The sequence below is a fragment of the Rattus norvegicus genome, chromosome 10 (genome assembly GCF_021556685.1).
Source record: "Rattus norvegicus strain SHRSP/BbbUtx chromosome 10, alternate assembly SHRSP_T2T, whole genome shotgun sequence".
In the NCBI taxonomy this organism is placed as follows: Eukaryota; Metazoa; Chordata; class Mammalia; order Rodentia; family Muridae; genus Rattus; species Rattus norvegicus.
This window is the reverse complement of record NC_141543.1, coordinates 110,847,828-110,865,243: the sequence shown is the minus strand read 5'-3', so window position 1 is coordinate 110,865,243 and position 17,416 is coordinate 110,847,828. Positions and strand designations below refer to the sequence as shown.

At 51.0% G+C, this 17,416-nt stretch overlaps 1 protein-coding gene across 4 annotated transcripts in view; it reads right to left on the bottom strand.

Moving 5' to 3' along the window:
• Positions 1–17,416, bottom strand: part of Ccdc40 (coiled-coil domain 40 molecular ruler complex subunit) — a 40,251-nt gene that overhangs the window by 19,028 nt on the left and 3,807 nt on the right. For all 4 annotated transcript variants that reach the window (NM_001134688.1, XM_087571024.1, XM_087571025.1 and 1 more), the window contains 7 exon segments: positions 5,032–5,153; positions 5,304–5,426; positions 5,615–5,772; positions 10,630–10,849; positions 10,933–11,016; positions 12,471–12,634; positions 14,893–15,037. In NM_001134688.1, the coding sequence (NP_001128160.1) occupies positions 5,032–5,153; positions 5,304–5,426; positions 5,615–5,772; positions 10,630–10,849; positions 10,933–11,016; positions 12,471–12,634; positions 14,893–15,037 (1,016 nt within the window).

The window sequence follows — 17,416 nt, the reverse complement described above, 5'->3', positions numbered from 1 at the left end:
TCTCAGAGGCTATATACAGTTCATTATCAAGGGAAGACAATCGGGGACCTGGAGGCAGGGACTGAAGCAGAGGCCATGACGGAATGCTGCTTACTTACTGGCTTGCTCAGCCTGCTTCCCTACATGACCCAGGAATGCCAGTGCACTGGTGGCATGGTCCACAGTATCAGTGGCCCGTATCAGTGACTAATCAAGAGACAGACATGCCCAGGGGCCAATCTGACTGAAGCAGTAACTCCACAGAGGTTCCAAGGTGGCTCTAGTTTGTGTCAAATTGATAAAACCCAACTAGTACAGTGTGTGTGTGTGTGTGTGTGTGTGTGTGTGTGTATGCATGTATGTATGTATGTGTGTATGTGTATTGTACGTGTATGTATGTGTATGTGTGCATGTGTATATGTGTATCTGTGTGTGTGAGTGTGTGGGTATATGTGTGTGTGTCTGTGTGTGTGGGGTATATGTGTGTGTCTGTGTGTGTGGTGTGTCTGTGTGTATGTGTATGTGTGTGTGTGTGTGTGTGAGTGTGTGGGTATATGTGCGTGTATGTGTGTGTGTGGTGTGTCTGTGTATATGTGTATGTGTCTGTGTGTGTGTGTGAGTGTGTGGGTATATGTGCGTGTATGTGTGTGTGTGGTGTGTCTGTGTATATGTGTATGTGTGGTGTATGTGTGTGTACTCTGTGTGTGTCTGTGTGTATGTGTCTGTGTATGTATGTGTGTGTGTGAGTGTGTGGATACATGTGTGTATGTGTGGTGTATATGTGTGTGTGTACTCTGTGTGTGTCTGTATGTATGTGTATGTGTATGTGTGCATTGTGTGTATGTGTATGTGTGTATGTGTATATGTGTGTGTATGTGTATGTGTGTATGTGTGTGTGTATGTGTATGTGTATGTGTGTATGTGTGTGTGTATGTGTATGTGTGTGTATGTGTATGTGTGTGTATGTGTATGTGTGTGTATGTGTATGTGTGTGTGTGTGTACATGAATGTCTTATTTATTTATGTATGTACCATTTATTTGTTGAGTCATGGCACATGTGTGGAGGCCAGAGGACAACTTGTCTCTTTTTCCACTGAGCCATATTTGCAGCCTAAATGTGTGGCCTAGGCCGGTCTCAACCTTATGATCCTCCTGCTTCTGACTTTCAGCATGCCCAGCCAGCACTGGCCACTACAACTTACATTTTTAGTTAAAAATTTAAAATTAGAGGTCTGGAGAGATGGTTCAGTGGTTAAGGGCACTGTCTGCTCTTCCAGAGGTCCTGAATTCAATTCCTAGGAACCACATGGTGGCTCACAACCATCTGTGATGGGATCTGATGCCCTCTTCTGGGTGTCTTCAGACAATGACAGTGTACTCATAAACAATAAATAAGTAAATCTTTAAAAAAAGAGTCACCTGTCTGAAAACCACAGCTCATGGTGTGGCTGGGGTGGGCAGTGGGGTCCACAATTCACAGTGTGGTTGGGAAGGGTAGTGTGATCCACTTCAACTTCTCTGTCCTTCATGGCATGCTGCCATGGAAAAGCTTGTAATTCACCTCAGGTTTTTTTGTTTTTTTGTTTTTTGTTTTTTGTTTTCTTTTTTTCGGAGCTGGGAACCGAACCCAGGGCCTTGCGCTTGCTAGGCAAGTGCTCTACCACTGAGCTAAATCCCCAACCCCTTACCTCAGGTTTTAAAAACACAGATGCTGAGCCTGCTGGGCAGGACAGGCCCACCACTCCAATTGCTCTCTGTCTCAAAAGTGACCTAGTAGGGCGGCACCCACTCATAATCCCATGCCTAGGAGGCAGAGGTAGGCTGGCTGTACTTTTAAGGCCAGCTGGGTCTACAAAGTAAGGCCTGCTTCAACAATAAAGACAGACATATGGGCAGACAGACAGACGAGGTTATAACTCAGTGGTAGAGAACTTGCCTAGCATGCATGGAGCGCTGGGCTCCACACTCAGAGTCACTAGACAAGCAACTTCCCTAACACATGTATCCTGCAGACAGAAGTTGAAAGTTTTTATTTGTGTGGGAAACTTCACCCCCTTTCATCCTGACGATTCCAGTGTCAGTATCTTACCTTTCTTATTTAAAACAGGAATTTTAAGAGCCCTACTATGTATCCCTGGCCGGTCTGGAGTTCACTATGTGTAGACCAGGCTAGCCCTGAACTCACCACCATGCCTGGCCAGACACTGAGAAGTCCCCATGGCCTGTCGGTGCCCACCAAGCAGGCTGGCCTGATTTCATTTGTTTCAGTCATTTTGGGGGGAATAGCCTCACTATGATACCCAGGTTGGCCTTGAATTCCTAGGCCCACGTGATCCTATCAAAAGATGGCCTCCTAACTCCGGGGCCTTGGTATTCAGCTACAGTTAGAGGCAGAGGCCCGTATACTGGTTACCAGTATGTACACAGACTGCTGGAATCCCCACCTGACATTCTGGGAGTGCATACTTTAAAATGCAGAGTATTGGCAGTGGAGATGCACACCTCAAATCCCAGCATCAGCAGGCAGAGGCAGGTAGGTCTCTGAGTTTGAGGCCAGCCTGGGCTATAGAGCAAGTTCCAGGACAGCCAGGGATACAGAATGGGGCTATCTCAAAAACAAGCAAGCAAAACCACAAAATACAACATGTTTACTTTCCCCACAGTCTAACTGGTTTGATCTTAGCAGCTGATAGACAATATAAAAGCTGTCAGGGACTTTAAGCTGCCACTGGGCGTGTTGTGACCGTCACAGCCCTCTTTGGCACTGACTACAGATGTATGACCTTTGGGAGCCAGAAGCTCCTGACTTGATAATAATATGGAAAAACTGCATGGCACCTAGCAGTCGGAACAAGCCCAGACTTGGCCAAAGCAGCAGCCTAAAGTCATGAAGCCTGACAGCCCTGTACCCCCAGAACCTGAGTGGGAAGCACCCAGGAGCCTCTCAGCAAACACTGGGTGACTGGAGCGCTGCTCAGGTGATTCAGGGACTGCTCTGGGCAGAGAAGAAAGGCTCAAGGTAGCACACTGTGTTGAAAGGCAGTATGGTTCACGGACAGCATGGTCTATGTAGTTGTTTGGAGACCAGGTAAAGCTACAAAGTGAAATCCTGTCTTAAATACATACATACACACACACACACACACACACACACACACACGCACATGTGCACAAAGAAGACACACATTGAACACACAAAGACACACACATGCACACATATGCACACACACAGACACACAGACACACTACCCACAGACACACACACAGATACACACATGTGCACACAGACACACAGAAACATACACACATGTGTGCATGCACACAAATACATACACATACACAGACACACGCATGTGCACACACACAGAAACACATACATGTGTGCACACACAAACACATAAACACCCACATACACATACATACATGTGCACACAGACACACAGAAACAGATGAGCACACTTGTGCACGCACACGAACATATGCACACATCACACACACATGCACAGATGCATACACATACACACATACACTCACACACACACTCACACATGCTAGCACAAAACAAACAACAACACCAAAAATAAGGGTGTGGGAAGGCATGGAGAACCAGGCCACATGCACCCAGCTGCTCTTGCTTCCTCTGCCTGAGTATTTAAAGTGAAAACCATCTTTGTGCATAATTTCCCTGGACAGCCCCACAAAGCCACCATTGGCTTAGTATTGCTGACTGAAAAACAAAAGCAAAAACAAAAATCCCAACAGAAATAGATATTTTAAATCCAATATCATCCACGTAAAAGCTGTCTTGTGATTTTGTTTGTTAAGTGAGCAATCATACACATACACCTTGGCCTTTGGCTCCCAGTGCAGGGACTGCAGCCTGGACCCTGTGCATGCTAGGCCGACCATCTCCACTAAGCTGCACCGTTGGCCTCTACAAAATTATATCTGTGTGTGTGTGTGTGTGTGTGTGTGTGTGTCTGTATGTATGTATGTATGTATGTATGTATGTATGTGTATCTGTCTGTCTCTCTGTATGTATGTGTGTCTGCCTGTCTCTCTGTGTGTATGTCCATCTGTCTCTGTATGTATGGCTCTCTCTCTGTGTATGTGTATGTGTGTGTGTCTGCCTGTGTATGTGTATGTGTGTGTCTGTCTCTCTGTGTGTATGTGTGTCTGTCTGTCTCTATGTGTGTTTGTCTGTGTATGTGTGTCTGTCTGTCTCTGGTATATGTGGGTGTGTATGTGTATCTGTCTGTCTCTGGTGTATGTGTGTGTATGTGTGTCTATCTGTCTGTGTGTGTATGTGTGTCTGTCTCTCTATATGTGTGTGTCTGTCTGTGTGTATGTGTGCCTGTCTCTGTATGTGTGTCTGTCTCTCTATAGGTGTGTCTGCCTGTCTCTGTATGTGTGTCTGACTCTGTATGTGTGTGTCTGTGTATGTGTATCTGTCAGTCTCTGTATGTGTATCTGTTTGTCTGTCTCTGTATATGTATCTGTCTGTCTCTCTGTGTGTGTGTATGTCTGGGTGTGTGGATGTTGAACCTCTGGGAGCCAGAGTTTCAGGTGGTTATGTGCTGCCTGATGTGAGAACTGAACTTGGATATTCTGGAAGCACTACATGTGCTCTTAACTTCTGAGCCTTCTTCCCAGCCCTCAGCGCCTAGTAGGCCGGCTGCAGCTACTCTTTCTCTCATGGCTCAAGCCTCTATGGGTGCCAAGATAGAGAGGACCAGCCCGAGCCACTAGCCACCTTTGGAATCCAATTCCCATCACTTGGGAGCTTCTGGTTACCCCTTCCTTTTGTGGGAATTGGAACAGGATTTTGGCAGGAACACGGCCCTGGGGCAGAACAATCCAGAACAAATGAGGGCTGGGGTTTCCTGACATCCTGCCTGGGAGCCTGACCCAGGGACTTGGCTTCTCCTGGTGCTGGGGACACTGAAGGATGGGGATGAGAGTGGGTCCTGATGCTGCTCCTGTGTGGTTTCTGCTGGTAATCCTTGAGCCCCAGCTCACCCAGTCCCTGGCAGCCCTTCCCGGAGTGGTACCTCAGTGCATCCATCACGGTCCTGTATGCCTCATTACGGTGCTTCATGCCCACTAGGCTGGTGGTCCACTGCTGCAGGATACGCTTTTTCTCCATGATAATAGTGTCAATCTCTGTGATGGCCTGAAGAAGGGGTGGGACACAGACACCGTCGCTGGCTGTGGCTTACAGGGAGACACACTGGTGCTGTCCGGTTGGACCTGCCAGGCCAGGGGCAGGCGAAGCGGGGTGGGGGAAGCTTCTACTCCCACTGGCTTCAGGGGGAGCTCTTACCTCAGTCACTGCCTTCCTGAGAACCCGGGTGTCCTCAGCCTGGGACAAGTATTGAGCCTCATACAGGGCAATGTTCTCTTCCAGCTGGTGCGCTCTTTCTGTGAGCTGGTCCACGAACAGGTCCTGAGAGAGAGAGAGAGAGAGAGAGAGAGAGAGAGAGAGAGAGAGAGAGAGAGAGAGAGAGAGAAAGCACGGTGGCCATAAGGAGCTGTCCACGGCCGAGGTCAGTTCTCCAGTCATGGCAAGGCTGACCACCTCCTGCGGGGCCACGGTGTCTTGGCGATGAGCTATGCACTGGCCTAGAAGGATACCTGCTTTTTCTTCTCTATCTCTGCGTTCATCTTCTCTGTCTCGGTCTTTTTCACCACCTGCTTCATGACTTGGATGTCATCACGCACGTCCTGGTCTATGTTCTGCATGTAGAAGAGGTGCAGGGCCAGGCTCTCCATCTCGGTCTGCAGGGCCGCAACTGTGGAGAAGGGAAGCTGCTCAGCACCGCCCATCCCAGGGCCTGGGACCCTTGGGACAGCACTCTGCCCCGTGCCCTCCTTCATGGAGCAACTCTTGTAATCCAGATTGGCCTCAAACTACTGTTTCTCCTGCCTCTGCCTTCCGAGGGCTAGGATTATAGGCAGGTACCACTACATCTGGACTGGGACTACCACCTCTCTCTCTCTCTCTCTCTCTCTCTCTCTCTCTCTCTCTCTTTCTGTCTGTCTCTCGCTCTCTTTCAGTGTGTGTGTGTGTATCCACATGTCCACGTGTGTTCAGTTGTATAGTGGTTAGAGATAGAGCCAGCTAGTTTCTTCCTCCTCCTCCTCCTCCTCTTCCTCTCCCTGTGCATTGGTGCTCTGCCTGTGTGTGTGTGTGCGTGTGTGTGTGTGCGCGTGTGTGTGTGTGTGTGTGCATGAGTGTGTACCACACGCATGCCTGGTGCCTTTGTAGGCCCAAAGAGGACACAAGATTCCCTCGAACTGGATTCACGGATGGTTGTCAGCTGCTGTGTGGGTGCTGGAAATCGAATCCAGGGTCTCTGCAGGAATGGCCGATGCTCTTAAGTGCTGAGCATTGGAAGAAGTAAGCATCTCTCAGTTCCTACCTTATTGTTTGATGAGATTTCTCAGGGAACCTGGAGCTAATCCATCTGGTAAGACTAGCTGGCCAGCCAGCCCTCAGGACCTTCCTGTCTCTCCCAATCCAGCAAGAAGGTTACAAGTGGAGCCCACTGTGCCCAGCTTAGGTGGGTACCTGGCACCCAGACTCAGGGGCTTGGACAGACAGCGCCTCAGCTATGGAGCTGGATTCCAGCCCCTGCACAACCTACACACAGTACAGACTTACTCTCTGGGGCGGAAGAATTGCTAATGGAGTCGGAGGGCAGAAAGGAGCAAGAGCACGCTAAGCAGTCAGACCTGATGCTGTGGGTCGGCCATCTCAGCACTGGGGAAGCAGAGGCAGGAGGGCCACAAGTTCTATGCCGGCCAGGGCAGCACACCGAGGCCATGTCTCAAAAAAGTACATCTATGTGTGTACAGAAATCCCATATCTGCAAATTACCTCAAACCCACCTCCCAGCACACGGAGGAGACTTAGGCTTTCCCAGGATGGTGTTGGATAAGGCCTCACATCCATCTCACAGGTTTCTCACCACTTGAGAGCGGGAGGCAGCTTAGGCACAACTCGGAGGCCCTTTGGAGGAGTCCCAAGCCCAGCAGGCAGGTTGACCTCCACTGAAGGCCCTGCCATTGCTGGTACAGCTGCAGGGGTTGGGGGAGCTGCTGCCCCTCAGGCTGGGGCAGCTACAGAGGATGGTGCTGCACCTCAGGCAGGGCCTCTCAGTCCCAATGGATTCCCCTTAACTAAACTCACAGGGACCGCTGGGAGCCTGCAGAGATGACACTATTAACACTTGTTTGCTCTGGCTAGGGGTTAGCTCAGTGGTGAGCACTTGCCTAGCGTGTGTATGGCCCTGGCTCTACCCCAAACACTGCGAAAATAAGTAAACATCAGGGCTTATAAGTGACACATGGATTTCCACTGATAAACAGACAGCATTTGACAACAGTTAAGAGCAGAGGGCCTGGGTCCGGTTGTTCCTAGCACAAACATGGCTGGTCACAAACATCCTTTGTCCAGTCCCAAGGGGACCCAAAGCCCTTTCCTCAACTATGTGGACCTCAGGAGTGCACACAGTGTGCATATGTACATGCAGGAAAAAAAACACTCACACACAAGGCAGGTGGGGTGCGTTTAGAGGGTGGAGGCAGGCAGATTTCCACTAGTTTGTGGCTACCCAGGAGTGCACGGTGAGTTCCAGGCCAGCCAGGGCTACATAGTAAGATCCCCGTCTCGGAACAACAGCGACAATGACACCGCACCCATACCCTTAAAATAGAAATATATCTTCTAGAAGTAAGGAAATTAAAAACAAAAACAAAAACAAAAACAAATAGGCAGATAGGAGCTGGACAGACAGACAGATGATAGATAGAAAGGAGGTTTGTGCACCAGCAGAGAACACCGCCTGTCCAAATGATGGGGCTACACAGAAAGCTGAACTGCGTGTTGGTCATTGGGAGAGGGCCGTGGTGGAGTCAGCTGTCCTTGAAAGATGCACCTTAACCTTGAGGAGAAAGGAAGCCTTAAACTGCACTGTGGGAAATTCCGTGGCACTGGAGCACACTCTGGCAGTAAGGTTCCCGGGGAAGGAGGCTGGAAGGAGGCTGGAAGGAGGGAGCCAGGCTGGAGCTGGTTTGTGGTGTGTTGGTCTGCACAATCCGATGCTTCCTCTGGCTGCTGGGGGGAGGGGAGGGGGGTCCCTTTGTTTTGGGTTTTAGCCATTTGCCTGTGAAGAGCATGGCGCTGTCAGCACGGTGTGCCGGCTTCTCATCTGTGATGTCTTTAAGTATTTCTTCGGTTCCTCCTGTCCCACCTTCTGTCTGCCTAGCACACACGTGTTGAGGCAGCTGACGTTGCCGAGAGTCCACTGGGCACCCCCTGCCCCATCTTTTCGGACTGCACTTATTTGGGACGGTTTCTATTCGGGGAACGTGTCTGTTTCAACCCTCTCGGATGAGTTCCTTTCTCCAGATAAAGAGTGGGAGGAAGCAGGTCATGCTTGCCCGGAGGGGGGGGGGGGGGGTCGGGCGGCGGCTGCTACCTGACTGCCCTCCTGATTTCATCTGAGCTCGAGGTCTTTAGAGAGGTTAACAAGATTTACTGTGGTCACCATGGTCGCCTTCCGATCCTCTGAAGAGGAGATCAGGACATAGAGGGGCAGCCACACAGAATCTCAGGGTCCTCGGAGGACCCAGTCCTGACTGCCCTGGAAGGAGATAAATGTTTATTGATGAAGCGGCCTTGTCTGGGTCTGTCAACCAAAGCAGGCTACCTTACCTCCCGCTCACACCTGATCGAGCAGAAGTGTGTATTGCACACTTACCTAAGTGTGCCAAACGAGGTCAACTTGTCTTTGCCAGGTGAGTGACTGCGTCAATATTTCAATTATTCTTCTGAATTCTCACTCCTTCAAGTATTAGTGAACATAAATTGATTTCAAACTTAACTGCCTGGAACCCATTTTCCTCCTCCGGTTATCCGCTCCTCGATCCCCATGTTTGTCTGTCGTTGGCTGGCTTTGAATAAGTACCCTTTGTCATAAAAACACGGCGGGCAGGGTTCTTGCTCAACTCCTCTGGCTGTGTCCCTCTGTGTACGTCAAAGGGAAGATTAAGGGGTGGCCCAGCCCTTCGGGGAGCCCTTCAGGGGACAGAGGCTGGTCTGCTCCAGGAGCCGTGGTAGGTGGAAGCCATGTAGCCTGATGCTCGAGAATTGGCAGGGCAGGGACAGCCGTGTGTGCCTGCAGTATGCTTCAAGGTCTATAATGACGGGGCGTGGGGCCTTCCGTTCCAATGCCACACCCTTCCTTTGGTGTTTTCTCTTGACTCGGAGGTAAGTAGGGAGAGGTACTTGATATGGGTTGAATGCTTCCCCCCAAAATGTAATTGCTGGGAGCCCAGTCCCTAGTGCAGAAATGCAGTGATGGGGGAGGGGTGAGGCACAGCAGATGGGACATGCACAGGTCACAGGCCTCCGCCCTGGGTGTGACCGACTAGTGCAGGGTGCAGGGGTCGGGGGGCTTGAGACCACGGTTGCCTGTCTCTGGTCCTCTCTCCCCTCTATCCTTCAGTCATTACAATGGAGCATCATTAGATGTATGTTGGTCCCTCCACGTTGGGCACCTTCTTCTCCAGAATCGCGTGGCAGATGTTTGGTGGGCTGCTTACTTTGGTGTGCTTGAAGGCCCCCGAATTTGACCCCCAGCACTGTATACACCAGTTGTGGTGCAGCACAGGACATACAATACCGGGAGATGGAAGCGGGAGGATCAGACGTTCGAGATCACCCCACGTAACAAGTTTGGAGCCAGCCTGGGCTACAGGGCACACTGCCTCCAAAAATTGAAAAAAATTAAAAATAAATAAAAAATAAAAACCCCATTCGTTACCAGTGTCCCGGGAAGACCTCTAATAGAATATAAAACCCAAAAAGAAAGGAAAGCCCGGAATTCTCACCTGCATTCGTCAGGGTTCAAAATACATCGTGCCACCATCTGTTTTGTTTCATTTTATTTTTGTTTTCTTTTTTTTTCTTTTCTTTTTTTTTGGGGGGGGGGGCTGAGGACCAAACTCAGGGCCTTGCGCTTGCTAAGCAAGCGCTCTACCACTGAGCTAAATCCCCAACCCCCTTTGTTTTCTATTATATCAGTAATAGAGTTGAAAAAGAAAGTCGGAAACATCAAAGCACACAAAGACTGAGTGACCACGGGCGCCGGGTGCGAGGTCGTCAGCTCTTGGCTCGGTGAGGGGGCGTGGCCTCAGTAGGGATACCGCGCACAGCGGGGGCCCATCTCACGTGATCCCAGGCTACCTGGGCTCCTCTCTGCCGTCCCGCAGCACCTTTGGCTGCTGCTGTCCGGTTTGGGGCACTGCCTGATCCAGCTCTTGTACCCAGCAGAATGGCCCCTCCCATCCCTGAGCCCCACCCACCTGCTCTGCTGCCTCCTGATTCCTCTCTTGGACCACCGTAGACCCTCTACACATCCAGTTTGGAGTCTCTACACCTGACCCTATTGGTCTCTGCCTTTGCTGCTCTACCCAGTGTGCCACACCGCAGGGCCTTCCTTTCCAAAAAACAAACAAACAAACAAACAAAAAAACAAAAGTGGTAACCCCTTCTGGACACGTCATTGTTTTGCCAGTATCTTCAACGACACGCAACACTCAGGGGATAGGCCCTGGGTCTTGGGGGTCACGGGGTGCCTTACACTTCTTTCGTTCCTCTTTGGCGGTTGCATAGGTCTTGTTGTAGAGGGCGCGGTTGCACTGCAGCTCCTCCTCCTTCCTCCTCCGCTCGCAGGCGACCAGAGAGTGTCGGTCATGGCTCTTCTCCAGCTGCATCTGCAGGCGGGCCAGGTGCTGCTGGACCCCGTAGAGGTTCACGCCCAGCTCCTGCCTCTGGATTCGGGTTTGCTTGGTGGCCACATCCTGTACGGGAGAGGGTGATAGGTTTGAGGCAGGTCCACGGGTGCCCACCGGGGGCTGGGAGGAAGACAGGAACCCGTACTCACCAGTTCCTGGATGTCCAACTTCAGCTTGTCGATCTGCCGGTTGAGGTAGCTCTTCAGAGCCTCCTGGAATCTGACCATCAGGGGCTAAGGAAACAGAAAGCCACAAGCAGTCAGTTCCTCTCATGGTCAAGGCAGTAGTGCTTGGCTGAGTGGTCCATTGCTTACTCTCTCCCTCTCCCTCTCCCTCTTTCTCCCCATTTCCCCCTTCCCCCGTCCCCCTTGCTCTCTCACTCTCTCTCTGACCTCTGTCTCAGTCTGTCTGTTTCTGTGGGGATGGTATGGACAGACACAGGTGATTTCTCAAGCAAGACTCCTTTCCCCCCCATTAATTCATTATTTTACTTTACATCCCAATTGCAGCCCCTCTCTCCTAGTTCCCCTCTCCCATTCCCCTCACCTCTGAGAAAGGAGAGGTCCCCCCCTGGGTAGCAATCCTCCCTGGCACTTCAAGTCACTGCAAGACTAGGTACATCCCCTCCCACTGAGGCCAGACAAGACAACCCAGTTAGGGGAACTAGATACACAGGCAGGCAACAGCCAGGGGTAAACCCCTGCTCCAACTGTTGGGGGACCCACACCCAACCAAGTGGAAGCCACAATTCCTGGGCCCACACCAAACACTGCAGAGATTTGCCTTGAGGGATGTGGCCGCTGGGGGGGGGGGTCAGCCTAGATTCACCAGGGACAGTAAGGGGGATGATAAGTGAGGGCCCAGGGGATTTTCCCAGTATGCCCTGGGCTTCTTCTGAGCTCCCTGGAGCAGTACAGCTCTCCAAATGTGTCGCTAATGTCAAGTCAAGTCTGCTTTTCTCCTGTGCTGTGGGTCTGGACCGAGGACCCTCGGTGTGGATGACAGTCAGGAGAGAGCGACGCTATCCCTGCCTCCCTCCAGCATCCTGCACAGTTTGGGCACATTTTTAGTTGTCAGGAAAAAGAGGTCAGAGATTTGGCCCAGATCCCTCACAGAGGACAACCAGCCCCCAAACAAAACAAACAAAACAAAGCAAAACAAAGAGAAACAGCATTGCAAAGGGCGTTTGGAGCTTGTTTAGTCAGTTTGACACAACTGGAGTCATCTGGAGAGGGAACCTTAACTGAGAAAATGCCCCCATTAGACTGGGGGAAAATGCCCCCTATAAGTAAGACTGTGGGACATTTTCTTAATTGACGATTGTTGTGGGTGGGGCGGTGCCAATCCTAGGCGGGTGGTCCTGGCGTGTTTATCACAAAGCACACTGAGCAAGTCGCAGGGAAGCAAGCTAGTAAGCAGTGCTCCTTCCTCCATGGCATCAGCTCTTGCCTCCTGGTTCCTACCCTGAACTGTGACTGTCAACAGAAATAAACGTTCCTCCCCCAGGTCATGGTGCTTTATCGCTGGGACAGAAAATAAACGACGGCAGTTTAGGAAACAAAGCAGGAGGTGTAGCGGATGAGAGCCAAGAGGCAGCTAGCATTGGGAGGTTGGTCAGAGGCAGAAAGAGCCCACATCGTTTCCCCCTTGCATGGGGTGAGAGCAAAACCCCAGGGCGTTTTCTTACGTGGTCTGGGTCTAGCACCATCAGTTGGGCGCCTTCCTCCTCTGCTTCGTCACTCCCTTCAGACATTGGTCTTTCGATCTGGGTCTCGTCCTCAAGGCTGAGGGTCTGGACCTGGTCTAGGAACTGTATTCGGGTTTCTTCATGGGCTCTGGGAGGTGGCTGCACTGCGGTCAGAGAGAGACAGCAAAAGTCACCAGGGCTTGGTTGTCATGTTCTGAGGGGTGTGGGCATCAAGGCTAGTCCGGCTTTCACAGGGCATATTGGAAACGAGGAAGGAGAGCCTTCCAGTGGCAGGTTCTCAGGCTTGCCCATGGTATCAGCCAGCACTGACCCAAGACATCCCACAGAACGAGCCACATCCTAGCAGTGGATGGAGACTCAGGTGAAGGATGGGAGGAAAGGGGCCTCCTTACTGTGGGGCTTTTGGATTTTAAAAAATGAAGTTCGGGAGCTGGGATGATGGCTCACAGGTTTACCCATGTCAGGCAGTTTACACCGTTCTCTAACTCCAACTCAGAGGGATCTGATGCCCTCTTCTGGCCCCCTTGAGAACTGCAATCATGAGACCTAGCACATGTACAGGCAGCACACAGTTAGGTCACGGAGACCCTTGTCTTCTGCTGTATGTCATTACTTGTCTGTTTTGACCGGGAGTCTCTCCATGTAGCCCTGGTTGGCCCAGAACTCACTATGCAGACCAGGCTAGCTTTGAACTCACAGAGATCCCCTGTGTCCCAAGCACCGCTGGGGCTAAAGGTATGCGTGCTACCACAGTGGCTGCTGGGCAGATTGGCTGTTATCCATTGTACTCTGCTGCTTAGAGCAGTAATCAGAACACAGGCGCCCAACAGATCAGCATTGAACAGATAAGACAAACAAAACACGACATCAAGGGCTGGCATGGTCCTGCAGACCCAGAATCCCAGAGCTTAGGAATTCAAGACCAGTCTTTAAGACACATAAGGGGTTCGAGGTTGTCCTGGGCTCTGGGAGACTGTTTTGACTTTTATTTATCGATTACTTTTTGGTTATTCGTGTGGGTCCATGAACATGAGTGCAGGTGCCCGCAGAGGCCAGAGGAGTTGGATACCCCTGGAGTTTGAATCACACAGGTGGTTGAGTGATTGGGAGTTGAACCCAGGTCTTCTGGAAGAGCAGCCATGCTCTTAGCTGCTGGGCCATCTCTCCAGCCCCCACCACTCTGTTTCAAACCAGACAGGCCATACAGATGAGCGTCAGGAATAAAATGGGAAGGCAAAGTTATGGGGTGTGTGAGACGTGGAGCAGGAGTTGGTCCAGGGAACCGAATCTTGGGAGAACCGAACCCTGGAGGAAGAAGAGGGTTCTTCAGGGTTACTCGGCAGACAGCTGCCTCACTTAGAAAACCAACCAACATGCCTGGTGGGCATTTGCCATCCCGTGAGCTCAGCTGCAGCATCAGGAACTGCAGCCCTGGTGTGTGTGAGACAGACCTGGGGGGGGGGGACAGTCCCCTAGGGGCTGTCCCCTTCAAGTAGCCATCCCACAGGCAGGATGATGGTGACGGTGCTTTGGACCTGAAGCGTTCACACCGTCTTGCTTCCTCTGTACCCCTGACCCACCTTGCTCTGAGGGCCTAGGTTTGTCTGGAGCTTAGTGGCTCAAGGGTCCTCCTGATTCAGGCTTCACATTGCTGGGACTCTGGTGGGAAGTGCCGCATCCATTTCTGTGGACCGGGGCCTTGTGTGTGTGCAAAGCAAGTCCCAGCAGTGAGCTGCATCCAGAACCACGGTCTCATTTCTCACTGGGCTAGATGGACATCTGTTTCCATATCAGCTATAAATAATGTGTGGCTCTGTGAAGCTGAAGGGTGCACGCATTTCCATCCTGGACAGCATGCATTCTCCCCATCTGTTCCCCACACACATGGTCAGACGAGGACATGTGTGTGCCCTTCCACACTCGGCAGAGGCTCCACTTCCAGAGACCAGGGATCGGGTGGAAATGGGTGGAGTCAGTCAGGGTTGTGGATGTGGGGGACCTCTTTGGGTCTGAATTAAGTTACTAGATGTATCAATGGGCAATGGGGAACAGTTGTGACTTCTCTGGGTCTGGGTGAGGGCTAACTGAGATACATTGTAAATGAAGTCTGGGTGAGGGTCAACTGAGATACATTGTAAAGGAGTCTGGGTGAGGGCTAACTGAGATCCATTGTAAATGGAGTCTGGGTGAGGGCTAACTGAGATACATTGTAAATGAAGTCTGGGTGAGGGTCAACTGAGATCCAGCTGCCTGCACCTGCTGAACATATGTTTATCATTAGCCTCTCGGCATCAGGGGAGTGAGGAGGAGACAGCTATGGCCGGAGCAGCCTCACCTACACAGAAAGGAAGGTGAGCTGGCTTAGTGGCTGTCATGACAACACTGTCAGAAGCATCATTACCTGACTCTTGCTGAAGAGCTTCCTCTGTTTCCAGGGGAAGATCGTCAATGTCCGAGGGAGTCAAACTTCCCATAATGCTCAGTCTGAAGCGGTGCCGTGCCCCCATAGGAAAGGATCTTTGACGGGAGGGCTCTATGGGTCTCACCTACAGAAAGAATATCAGGAACAAATTAATGAGGACTGCTGTAGTTTGGAACAGGTTTAATTGTGTCCCTTCCTTACTAAGGTTCTGAATGGACCTGGAAGACCCTCTGCTCTGCTGTCCAGATGCCAGAGGCTGGAAAGAGTGGCCTGAACACGTTCCTCATAGGGGCTAGCCTTCATTCTGTGCACTTCCAGCAAGGGCCTCATGGTGGGGTAGGCACTTTCTCTTCTCCCATCTAAACACCTTCCCTTGATCTCGATATCTGGCTGTTTTTCTCACTGGAGACAACGTCTTTTACATAGCCCAGGGTGGCCTGGGTACTTAACAACTCTTATATCTCAGCCTCCTTAGTGATGAAGTTATGAGACTGTGCTTTTACCCTCTCCCTCCCCCAACTTTATTTTAAGCATTTGAAGGGGTAGTTCCTGTAGTTACTGAGCTGGGCCGTCAGTACTCAGCAGCAGTTGAGGTAAATGCTGGACCAGGAGCTGGCGAGACTAGGTTTCACCACCCTGTTTATAAAGAACAAAGTATGAATATCATATGTGCCCGTGAGCTCCATGGCCCATGATGTAGGGAAGGGGAAACAGATACAAGAAGCTAAAAAGTTCACCTAAGTGTGAGCATCACCTAAAGGTAGGCTGGCTTACAAGAACCTGCCCCAAAGGTGTATACATGGTAGAGATAGAGGAAGAGGAAGAGAAGGAGCGGCAGGAGGAGGAAGAAGAGGAGAAAGAGGAGGAGGAGCATGAGGAGGAAGAAGAGGAGAAAGAGGAGGAGGAGCATGAGGAGGAGAAGGAAGAGGAAGAGGAGGAGGGAGAAGAGGAGAAAGGAAGAGGAATAGGAGCATGAGGAGGAGCAAGAAGAGGAGCATGAAGCAGAAGAGAAGGAAGAAAAGCATGAAGAGAAAGAGGAAGAGGAGGAGGAAGAGGATAAGTAGCAGCAGGAGGAGGAGAAGTGGCAGCAGCAGGAGGAGGAGGAAGAGGAGAAGGAAGAGGAGGAAGAGGAGGAGGAGGGAGAGAAGAAGGAGTAGCAGTAGTAGGAATAATAGCTTGGAGAGCTGACTCTGGGAAGGGTGATCTGCCTACAGGTCCTGTAGGGAGCCCTGGGAATGCTGAACTGGACGTTATGGGGACACGGCTGCTTTTGAATCACCCATGCTCCTGTGAGTGACCCCAGTAAGCTCACTGGTTCTCCGAACTGGGCTTCCGTGGAATCATTACTTTTTCTTTTCTTTTTTCTTTTTTCTTTTTTTCAGAGCTGGGGACCGAACCCAGGGCCTTGCGCTTGCTAGGCAAGCGCTCTACCACTAAGCTAAATCCCCAACCCCGGAATCATTACTTCAGCCTGCTGTTGGCTCACTGTCTGGGGCCAGGAGACATTTGTTGGCATCTCCCCAGGAAAAGGTCACTCAGTGATTTGTATGAAACAAAAAGCATTTGTAGGTGACCAAGCAGATTTGGGATTTACCTCTGGCACCTAAGAAAATAAAATGTGCTTTCTACTGTGCTTCAGGTTTCTTTTTGCCCCCTGAAAATTTCTGACCTGTTTTAAGTTTTGGTGCTGGGTTAGCAGGTTTAAGGCCTCTAGTTTCAAGCCCCCAAACAGATAAACCAACCAACAAAGATCAAAATGTCAGCCACTAACACGAAATGACACTTTGAACGCAAAGGCTGACTTAGAATGCGAGATACCCCTGCCCCAGCCTTCCTTCTGGGTGAGTGCAGGGATCACAGCTGGATGCTACCATGGCCAGCTAATTTGAATTTTGAGAAATAAGAACTTCAGTTCCTCTCCCTTCCTTACATAAAGTGAACTTATGGGCGCACAAGCCCCCACCCCACCCCCCGAAACTTTCTGGGCCACGCTGCTCTGGAAGACTGGAGACCTGGGAGTGCTCACATGTATGGATGGTGGCTATAGAATGTCCCCAGCCTTGCATGTGGCAGCCTGGATCTGAGGTTTAAGCTCTCAGCGGTGACCTACATTGGCTAAGAGATTCCTAACATTGGCCAGCTTGGGAGAATGCACCCATCAGGTTGGCCTGCGGCCAAGTACATGGGAGTTCATGATCGATGTGGGAGGGCTTAGCAGATAATTTACTGCCCTAGCCCTGGGCAGGTAGCCTTAGGTTCTCCAAGAAAGCAATGTAAGCCAAGAGCAGGCTAGAAGCAGGGCTCCTCCATAGCCTCTGCTTCCCATTCCTGCCTCCAGGTTCCCCACCTCCCCTTCCCTTCACAGCAGACAAGGGTCAGGTTGTGCAAGCCAAATAAACCCTCTCCTCTCCAAGTTTTTGGAGATGGCGGTGTTTATCACAGATACTGAACACATATCTGCAAACTCCTCTCACTGGGTGACAAACCACATAGGCAGGCAAAC